The sequence below is a fragment of the Hemibagrus wyckioides genome, linkage group LG26 (genome assembly GCF_019097595.1).
Source record: "Hemibagrus wyckioides isolate EC202008001 linkage group LG26, SWU_Hwy_1.0, whole genome shotgun sequence".
Taxonomy (NCBI): domain Eukaryota; kingdom Metazoa; phylum Chordata; class Actinopteri; order Siluriformes; family Bagridae; genus Hemibagrus; species Hemibagrus wyckioides.
Window position 1 is genome coordinate 17,983,917 of NC_080735.1, and position 9,989 is coordinate 17,993,905.

At 42.3% G+C, this 9,989-nt stretch overlaps 2 protein-coding genes across 3 annotated transcripts in view; both read right to left on the minus strand.

Moving 5' to 3' along the window:
* The window catches only part of spast (spastin), a 21,806-nt gene extending 17,907 nt beyond the window's left edge, over positions 1-3,899 (minus strand). The window contains exons 1-3 of one of the 2 annotated variants that reach the window (XM_058380105.1): positions 3,370-3,899; positions 779-862; positions 590-673 (exon numbers count right to left, since the gene is read on the minus strand). In XM_058380105.1, the coding sequence (XP_058236088.1) occupies positions 590-673; positions 779-862; positions 3,370-3,751 (550 nt within the window). In that variant the 5' untranslated portion in view covers positions 3,752-3,899. The remainder of the gene's footprint in view (positions 1-589; positions 674-778; positions 863-3,369) is intronic. The other variant, XM_058380104.1, reaches the window with a different exon arrangement.
* Positions 3,900-5,164: 1,265 nt separating this feature from the next.
* On the minus strand, positions 5,165-8,115 carry rln3b (relaxin 3b). The gene is made up of 2 exons (XM_058380111.1): positions 7,711-8,115; positions 5,165-5,627 (listed from the first exon to the last, which is right to left on the minus strand). Exons 1-2 carry the CDS (start codon positions 7,889-7,891, stop codon positions 5,332-5,334), a joined length of 477 nt encoding a protein of 158 aa, XP_058236094.1. The 5' UTR covers positions 7,892-8,115; the 3' UTR covers positions 5,165-5,331.
* Positions 8,116-9,989: the final 1,874 nt, after the last annotated feature.

Below are 9,989 nucleotides of genomic sequence, written 5' to 3' on the forward strand. Positions count from 1 at the left end.
GAGAGAGAGAGAGAGAGACAGTCAGAGAGAGAGAGAGAGCGCGAGAGACAGAGAGAGAGACAGAGAGAGAGACAGAGACAGAGAGACAAGAGTCCGACAAACAGAAGAAAAAGGAGAAAAGAGAAACGTGTAGAGTGAGTGATGAATGAAAGAGTGTGAAAGAGAGAAAACCAAATGCATGTGGAGTAACTGAACAAAGTGGATCAGATCATATTTTCCATCTCAGGTTAACAAACAAACTGAGATTCTGATGGATTTCTGGACATCTGAAAGTTTAAGTATCTGGGGGACATGTTGCTGCATCATAAACCAGAGGAGCCTATCAGGTTTGGATATGCAAATGAGGTCACATGACACTGGTTTCCCAGGAGACGGGAAAGTGCAGGATCAGTGTGTTTCTAGTTCACATATGAACACGATCTGGATGTTTATAAGGCTTCATTGGGGGTATTAGAATGAGATTCGGAATGAGCCACGGCTCAAACCGTGTCATAGCTGAGAACCTGATACATTCCTCCACTGATACAACATCATGACACTGATGAGCAGAGCTGAAGGGAATTCTGGGTAATGAAGTCTCTATGCTCACCCAGCAGCTGCAGACGCTCTGTGGCCATAGCCAAGTTGTTTTTCATTTTAGTCTGGAGTCGTCTGGCTTGATCTGCTTTGTCCCCTGAAGAGAGCATCCAACACACACACACACACACACACACACACAGAGTCAGGAGAGAGTTCGATATTTTGGACACTAATAGAGAGGTGATGGATGCTGACTCACCGGAGCCTGTGACCTTGATGGAGATGCCTTTCTCCAGCTCAGAGATGCCCTTACGGTACCACTGCACTGCCTCATCTTTGTGTCCTAACACACACACACACCATTAGATTAATACATCTACAATATTAAACCATCTGTATTTTCTTTCCCCCCTAGAGTTCATTTTAGAAGAAAAAAAAATACTTGTCCAGTGTAGACCACGCCCACTTTGGGATTAAATCTGAACCAAGCCACACCCACTTGAGATTTAAATCTAAATACCGTACAATACAATTTATATACAGTTCCATGATTGGTGCTTGGAAATAATAAAAGAAATGCACAGCTTTATAGCTTCGTGTCGCATATTTGTGCTTCTACCATCACACGTCAACAAATTTAAATACACCGGACAGGCCACGCCCACAATCGACAACGCTAGCAGTCCTTGAACTCTCCTACAACCGAGAGTGCGAGCCAGAGGAGCTATTTTCAGTCGGATTCTTCAACACAGCTGTCAGTGGAACGACAGGTTATCGTGGTATGTGTCATTGTTTGTCTTTTTGTTTCCAAACGTCACGTTGGAATTCACACCAATCAGTTTCACTCGCACATCCATCTGCTAATCTCCTGTACATGGAAATATGCCAGAAACTCCAAACACCAAATCAGATTCAGATAAATTGGATAAATCCTTGGGGAAAAAATTAAAGGATGAACTCTTTTAGAGCATCATGAGCCAAGATAGCAAAATCTGCCTGTGCTTTCTGGGTAAGAGGGACAGTATACTCTCTCTCTCTCTCCTGTCAGTCATTGAGACACAAGGCAGTGATTGGAAATCTGGGAGCTTATGTATGTGGAAGAAGGCTGTGTCTTCCCTGTGGAAACATGACGGTTGTCTGGCTTCATGTGTCTTGGAAGAATATAATCATTCGCTCTAGCTTTCCTTTGACAGAGAAGCTGGTCAGTTTCCTCCACTAGTGACAGTGATATGACCTGGTTTATCCTCCATCAGTGTGAGACAAGTGAAGATCAGATACTATGCGAGATGTCATGTGGGTGATCAATAGCCCAATTATTCCTTTTCTAGGCCAGTGGCTCTAGGGCGTATGCAGGGTTACTGTAGTAACACTACATCACTGCAATCACAAACACTGTCTACAACTAGTCCAGAAAACAGAGGACACAGAGCTTCCTGTTCAGTATACGCTGTATCAGTAACGCTCGGAGTTCCACACGTGTATAATCACAGACATGACTGAGAGAAGGAGATGTTTGTTTAACTTTTACAGAAGGAGTCTCCAATGTCAGAGTTTTGGAACAGAGATAAATCTGTAACTTTGAATCTTCCAGCATCTTTAGAACAGAGGAAGTTTGATTTTGTGGTTTGTCAGTAACGTGAGTTGTCTTATCTTCTTCAAGAGAAAGGGGAAAAATGAGAAGCTGGTAAAGGAAGGACTGTTTATAGCTGCTATAATATAAGGCAAGAACAGGATGCTGTGGTGTAAGAGGAATAAACACTGCTGTTGGTTTGTTTCCTACACCGATCAGGCATAACATTATGACCTAATATTGTGTTGGTGCTGCGAAAACAGCTCTGACCCATCCTGCACTGTGTATTCTGACCCCTTTCTATCAGAACCAGCATTAACTTCTTCAGCAGTTTGAGCAACAGTAGCTCGTATGTTGGACCGGATCACACGGGCCAGCCTTCTCTCCCCACGTGCATCAATGAGCCTTGGCCTCCCATGGGTGACAGGATCTGTCGCCGGTTCACCACTGTTCCTTCCTTGAACACTTTTGATAGATACTGACCACTGCAGACCAGGAACACCCCACAAGAGCTGCAGTTTTGGAGATGCTCTGATCCAGGGGTCTAGCCATCACAATTTAGGCCTTTTGGTCAAACTCGCTCAAATCCTTACAGTTGTCCATTTTTGCTGCTTCTAACACAAAATGTTGACTTGCTGCCTAATATATCCCACCCACTAACAGGAGCCATGATGAGGAGATCATCAGTCTTATTCACTTCACCTGTCACTGACCACAATGTTATCTCTGACCGGTGTTTAAAACATCACAACTTTGATCATGTTTGAGTCCACATTTTGTTTACAAAAAGGGTCAGGTCCTGGATTAGATGTGTGTCTAGTAAGGAGCGTTAGGTGGGATTGGGCTCACGATTAGGTCTCTAACAGTTAATCACGTGGGTTTGATGTCATTTTGGCAGACGCCCTTATCCAGAGGAACTTACGTTTTATCCAACTGATTGGCAATTAAGGGGTTAAGGGCCTTGCTCGAGGAGCCCAGCAGTAGCAGCTTGGTGGACCTGGGGATCGAACTCACAACCTTCCCATCAGTAGTCCAACACCTTAACCACTAAGCTTTATTTTCCTCATGAAACTGTCCTCAGAATCTATAACAGGCAGTAAAGTGTTTATAACACGACTGTCATGACCCTGTCCAAACACAGACATACTTCTGGACCGGAAGGTCAGTTTTCCAAACGGACAGCTGATGTCATGGGTTAAACCAACCTTCCAGGTTATTTGTGCATACAGGATATAAAAGCAAGCAATCTACTCCTGGACCTTCAGCAGTGAAGGTGTTACCTTTCTCATCCTCGTCGATGCGCAGAGCCACTGACATGAACTCAAAGGCCTGCTTGTGATGCCTCTTGATCAGCTCTCCGGTGGCGTTACCGTCCCCTTCCTTCGGCTTGGTGGCCATGGTGCGGTAGAAGGGCCTGAAAAACAAGGCTAGCAGTGCACACAGTCGCGAAAACAGCACCCCAAGCACTGAATAAAGAGACAGGAGCGGAGAGAGAAGGACTAGAAGGTGGTAGAAACGCGGAGGAGGATGATGATGATGATGATGATGATCAGGGTGATGAAGCGCCTCCTGGTCACAGGTGTCCCCGGCTCCAGGCCCGATCCGGGCTGCGGTTCTCTTCGTCTTCGTCCACTTCACTCTGCTTCCGACAACCGAATTCATTCACATCTACTGGGTATAACGCTTCCATAACAACAAAACAAGCCGCTTCAGAATTCCATCAGGTCCAATGAATTCATCAAGAGTCCTGCTGTAAGTTCCTGCTTTGGTGCGTCTGATGTTTACGGTTCGGGCCCAGACCTGTACTGCGCATGTGCGATACTTTTGCCCGAACGCATGTGCACTGAACATCCGGCCGAAAGCGAAAGTCCGGAGAAGAGGGGAAGGAACTCGTTTCCATGGTAACATTTCGTGCCAAAATACAGAAATCAGACGGATACCGTTTAGCTAGCGTGACGACAAACTCGTTTTATAAACATTAAAATGGTAAAAGAACAAAATAACAGAATTTTATTTTATTGTTTTATTTTTATTTTCAGAATAAAAAGGCTGCAGTTCAGTGTCGTAACAGCAGGTGGAGACAGAGAATAGAAAATAAAAGAGGGAAGCGCATCATACCGTGTTCATCTCAAAGACTCGTTGAAATGTGATAAGTTAGATGTAATAAAGATAAATAAAACACAATACTCATCAATTGGACATGAAGGCCATGTTTTATTTTGCTTTTGTTGCTGTTATGTAATGTTACTGCTGATTGTTTTGAGTTTTATTTTTTTCCTGTCGTTTTTGTCATAAACCGCACAAGTAAATGTGTTTAAAGTGTTTAAAAATAGCTATTAATAGCTAATAAATGCTTAAAGTAAAAGAAAGTGCACTAATTTGCATATTCATTATTCATCATTTCCACATCAAAACAGAATAGGCTGGACAAACAGTGATTGGTCATCAGTGATTGGACGGTGGAAACAATGGCGATCAGTGATTGGTTGTTGGGAACATCATTGACTTTTTCAGCTCATATGAACCACAGCTGGAGACAAATGTCGTGCAGAATAGTCATTAATGTCTGCTCTCTTTTTCGAAATAAAATCAGCCAATGGATCTAAATCCTTGCCATATTTAATCACTAAATTAGCAAAACTGCTCTGGACATTGTCTACACATGGGATTTCTCTGGGAATTTAGAAGACAGGTCAGTGCTTGTTGCTTTTGAAGCTCCAGCACAATGTTAAATGTAAGATAATGGAGGTAAATTATGTTTATTTCATTTTTTGCTAAACTGTCTCTCTAATGTTGCAGTCTGGCATTCAGCCTGGTTGTTCATATAGGCGTTGGCATCAGATCATGGGCAAAGTTCTTTCTGAAAGTTGGATCATCCCTGAACCATAAAGCTTTAGAGAGAGATCTTGTAGAGCTCAGATTCAAGTGAAGATTGCGGACTGAGAAAGTGTCACACGTTTCCTCAGACTTAAACACATGGCAATCAAGTGTATTGCAATACAAAACTTTATTTTCTTTGAGTTATTCGGGGCAGGGCAGAGTGTAATACACAGAGAAACAGTGTCTTTTCAGACATGCACCACACTTGCATAAATTTTAATACATTACACCCCAGCTGCTGTATTCAAATTAGGCCACATAATACACCATCCCTCCTGACAGCAAATATTAGAGACATCGACACTACAGTCTGAGATGGACACAGATGGACAGACGGAGCCCGGAAAGAGGTAGTGTCCGTTTTAGCACAGGGAGCTGATCTCGCTCTTGCTGCATCCCCACTTGCAGCAGGCGTTGGACAGACCCACCACCACGTCCCTGCCTTTCCTGTCGGAGGTGCGCAGAGCCTCGAGGACCTCGTCTGAGATGAGTGAGCGAGCCGGGCGGATGAACGCTAAGCTCTCTGGACCCTCACCGGCCAAGCCGTCCACCTCCGGGTCAGCCTGAGCTTTGTAAGGAAGGCGGGGGATGAGTTGGGAGCTCCAGCTGTCTGAGGTCTCGTCGTCGTGAATGGAGAGAAAGTCACCGGCTAAATCACCTGAGACGAGAGGAATGAAGATTTTATCAGTAGAGATGCTGCGCTTGCTCTGCCATGTGATCGCATGAAAGCAACACGAGATACACGATTGAATGAACAGCTCAGTTGTAGAAATAAAAGAATAATAGAAGAAATTACACACTTTATTAATACCATATTTTTGGTACATTATTATTTATATTTTTTTATTTTCTAATTACACTTAGAAAAATTTTAAAGACTGTTATGATGTATTTACCTTTATGAATCACACAATTAATATTATTTTATTTAAAGGAGCAGTGTGTAATTTTGCCTCCTGAGCTACTTGCTTTTGGGGGCAGTGGTAAAGGCTCTGGGTCATGGATACCCACTGTTGGGTACTTGAGCTGCCCCTGCACTCTGACCCCAACATCCTCAGCTGAGATACGCGAAGAAAAGACTTCCACTGTGCTGTAAAGTAATGTGTGGAGATAATAAAGGCTTTTTCTGCTTAATAAATTGAATCTGAGATGAAACACTGACACATCTCCTCTTTGACCCCTGTTCCTGTCTATTCAAATCATCAATGCCTTGAAAGTTGTCTCTTTTTGTGGAAAATAGGGGGTGGGGTTAAGCAGCTCTGGTGTAGTTCAGAGTTTTGGGCTGGAAAAGTCTGAAGAGAAGGAAGATCATTTGCATGGTTGTGTTGTAAATGCAGCACAGTGTTTCTAAAGGGTCTAGACGTGTTTTTAAAACATCTGAAACCCCGTATTTTACTCTTTGCATGTATACATATGCAAACACACACTAAGCTGCATCCTCTGCACCATCAGGTGGTGTTTCACCTGTAACTTTCTCTTGACCTTGGACACCTTCCAAAGACACTTTTAGATTTACTTCACCATCATTTTCTCTTCCACGCCAACAGACACCTTAAAAGGTGCCGAGGAGATAAAACAATAGATCTTTAAAGATGCTAAAATAAAAGGGTTTCTCACAGGTTCAGTCGCTGGTTGATTTCTGAAGGGGTTCTGTGCTACAGGGTTAATTAGTTCGATCTCTCTCTGGAAATTCTTCTAGTCAGAATCATATGAAAGACACATCAGAGAGATTTACAGGTAAAATCCATTCAGGAAGCTAAGAACCTTAGAATCTAAGGTTTATACAGCAATCCAAGATCTCAAAGACACAAGCTGAGGAACTCTTGAAGGTTACATGGGTTCCTCAAGCGTTTAAGAATATACTGAAGGTTTCTGTGCTGCTGGAAACAAAGAGGAAGTAAAACATTTAGATGGAACCCTTTTGGTCCATCAGGGCAGACAGAACCTATGTTATTATTATTATTATTATTATTATTATTATTATTATTATTATTACTACTGTTATTACAATATTATTATCACTATTATTATATAATTATTGTTCCTTAATGTTTTGTAGTTAACACAGCTCAAGGGTTTTTTTAGAGTAATTATGTCAATTGAAATACATTGAAAACGGGAGAATTTTCCTGAATTGGAATTGCTGACCAATCAGCAGCTTCTTGTGAATTAAATTTCAGTGGAATTGTAATTGTTCTTGTGCTGGGAATTTTTCATTCAGTAGGAAACAAAGTAAAGAAAATAAAAAAACCCTCTGAATTTCTACTCAGAAAAAGTCAGGAAAGATTCCTCAGTCCAACATTCCTGCTCACAGCATCAAAAATAAAGTAAAGATAAAAGTGGAACTAGTACCGATCCGATATCCAGTATCAGTATGAAGCTGAGACCAGTACGAACAGGTTTACTGTATATTAAATAAAACATATTAGCTATGGCTGCTAGCAAAAGATGAACATAGAGGCATCCTGGATTTCCCATTTTGTAGCAGGAAGGTAAAAAAAATATTACACAATTCAAAGTTTCCACTTATTACATTTCTGAGTTTGCTTCGCCTCACTTCCTGTTTGTTCCTCTGACAGAACTCTTAAAGATTCATAATCCTACAATGGAAACTTCTCAAAAGTTTCAGAGTAGAACCTAGAACTGTCTTAGTAGAGAGATCATCTTCTCACTTGTACACTAAATGAAAGCCAGAATAAATCTAAAGTCTGAAAGATTTGAGGTGAAGCTAAAATACCCACCGGTTTCCCCTGGCATCCCGACGGATCTTCTCCAGCGTGAGCCTCCACAGGTGAAGATGACGGCGCGGATGAACTCTCTCCCACACAGCTTCACGCCGTAGATGGGGTGACCCTCGTTGGCCTGGGCTCGGCACGCCAGCGCCACCAGCAGGCTCAGGGTCAGCACAACCTCTTTATACATGACTGGACGTGAGAAGCGGATCACAAGATGAGCAAAGACGACTTGTGGCAGATCCCAGACTGGGTTTCTCAGCACCACCAGAGCCCTTATATAGTTCCTCAGCTCTCCGGTATGACCTATTCCTCGTCTGGTGTCAGTCAGACAGATAGTGACAGAGACCTTTAGCGGGACAAAGGGCTGGCCTTGAACTGCTTTAATTAACCAGAACTCGGCCTTCAAGGTTAGGTCAGAGGAAATGGCCTAATCTTATCATTTGTGACCTTTTAAGATAACACACACATACAGACACCAATTGGGAAACCATACAACCAGACACCCACACACACTACACACACATTGTTACCCAGATCACTACGAAATATTAAACTCCTCCTTGTCCAACATCTATAAAACAAATGAATTGGTGTATGTTTGTTGAAACATTTTGAGTATGGCAGACTTTGCCAACTCTCTGAGACTCAAAGCTCTAGTTAGACACCAAAGACCTCTAAAGACTAAATTTTTTTCACAGAACTGTTCCTTCAATCGAGGTACAGTTCTAATCATGACTGCTAATTATTGCTACCTTAGAACTGGTTACTAGCAGCGCCTTCATATTTTCTTCCATAGTAAATAATATCTGTAAATATTTTGAGCCATTTTGTTAATGTCATGTTTAGAAAAAAAGGGAATTCCTGAGAAACTAAATATCGCGGAGTCAGCAAAAGCTTAAACCAAACTGTCACATGATCTAACGTGACTAGTGTAAGATTCTCCAAAAGGGAGATCATACAATGGAATCATTTACACTACTGCTCAATAGTTTGGGATCACTTGCTTATTTCAGCTTGATTTCAGCTCCGGACGAAGACTCCATCAGCCAATCCATCTTGTAGAAGATGCTCCAAGAAGCATGGGGTGAAATCTCTTCAGATTATCTTGACAAATTGACAGCTAGAATGCCCAGGCTGTAATTGACACAAAATGTGTGTGTGTTTTTTTTTGATGAAGGCAAAGTTTGAAGAAAACATTCATCATTTCCATCAAAATCATTATTTCTAACTCCGACATGTCAGCACGTCCTGTTCATTTTGCTATATTTTCTATTCGGACTAACTTCGTGTGCATTTCCTTGGAAAACAAAAACAATTTTTGAGCGATCCCAAACTTCTGAGTGGTAGTGTGTATCTTTTTTCGAGGTAGAAAGCGAGATTTTGTTAGATCACACTTTAAAAAAAACGTCATACGGTGTATCACAGATGTATCACGATGACCTTTGATAGGCCACGGCAACAAGCGTGATATGAACCAGGAGACTGGACACAAACCCGAAGATTGGAATAGAGTGTGTGTAGTACACCGTAGCCATTATAGGACACTGTCTGGGGTTTTGGACATAAAGATGCATTCGAGAGACGTTATTTGCATAAAAATGGCTAGGAGACGTCACAGGTGCAATATTTCAACTCGGGGGGTTCATTAACCCGCTTTGACATTTTAGTTCAAAGATAAGGGACAGCCGCGTAAGAAGGGAAACAGGGTGAGCTATATGCGCCTGGTTGTTTTGTCATAATCAGAAGCCTGTAGCTGCCTATCTGCTTATCCCGCCGAGCCGCCGGTGTGTGAAATTCACTTAGCAATTTGGCATTCGTAGAGATACAGAGGCAATGTGCGGGCTGAGATTATTTTCCCGCCGTTATCTTGTTGATTTACGTTTTGGAAGAGTTTAATTAAAATGCCACAGAGGCCATATCAGGGTGTGTTGAATTTGCTGTCTGGGTCCAGGCGGCTCATACATATTCATGGAACAATAAAAATAAATAAAAAAAAGTTTCAAGCACAGCCTCTAAAAGTGTTTGCTGAATCTTTCTCATCTCCAAAACTCTCATTTCTAAACTTTTGTGTGTGTGTTGCACCATCCTAACAATCTAGCATGTTTAAGGTGATCGTTTTTGATTGACTGACTGAACGTCAGAAGGGGGGGGAGGGCGTTTCTTTTACGTAACGACCCCCCAGATGATTGACAGACGTCGTCCGCGAATGAAATGACAGTCGGGAAAAGGGAGAAGGAACTCAGCCAATAAAACAAAGTCAAAGCCGAGCGCCTTTGGAGCACCGC

Bases quoted from the DNA above. Each gene is read 5' to 3' on its own strand.
- rln3b (XM_058380111.1), bottom strand. From the start codon at position 7,891: ATGTATAAAGAGGTTGTGCTGACCCTGAGCCTGCTGGTGGCGCTGGCG. The intron at 5,628-7,710 runs GTGGGTATTTTA...CTCTCGTCTCAG, and splicing joins CGGGATGCCAGGGGAAACCG to GTGATTTAGCCGGTGACTTT.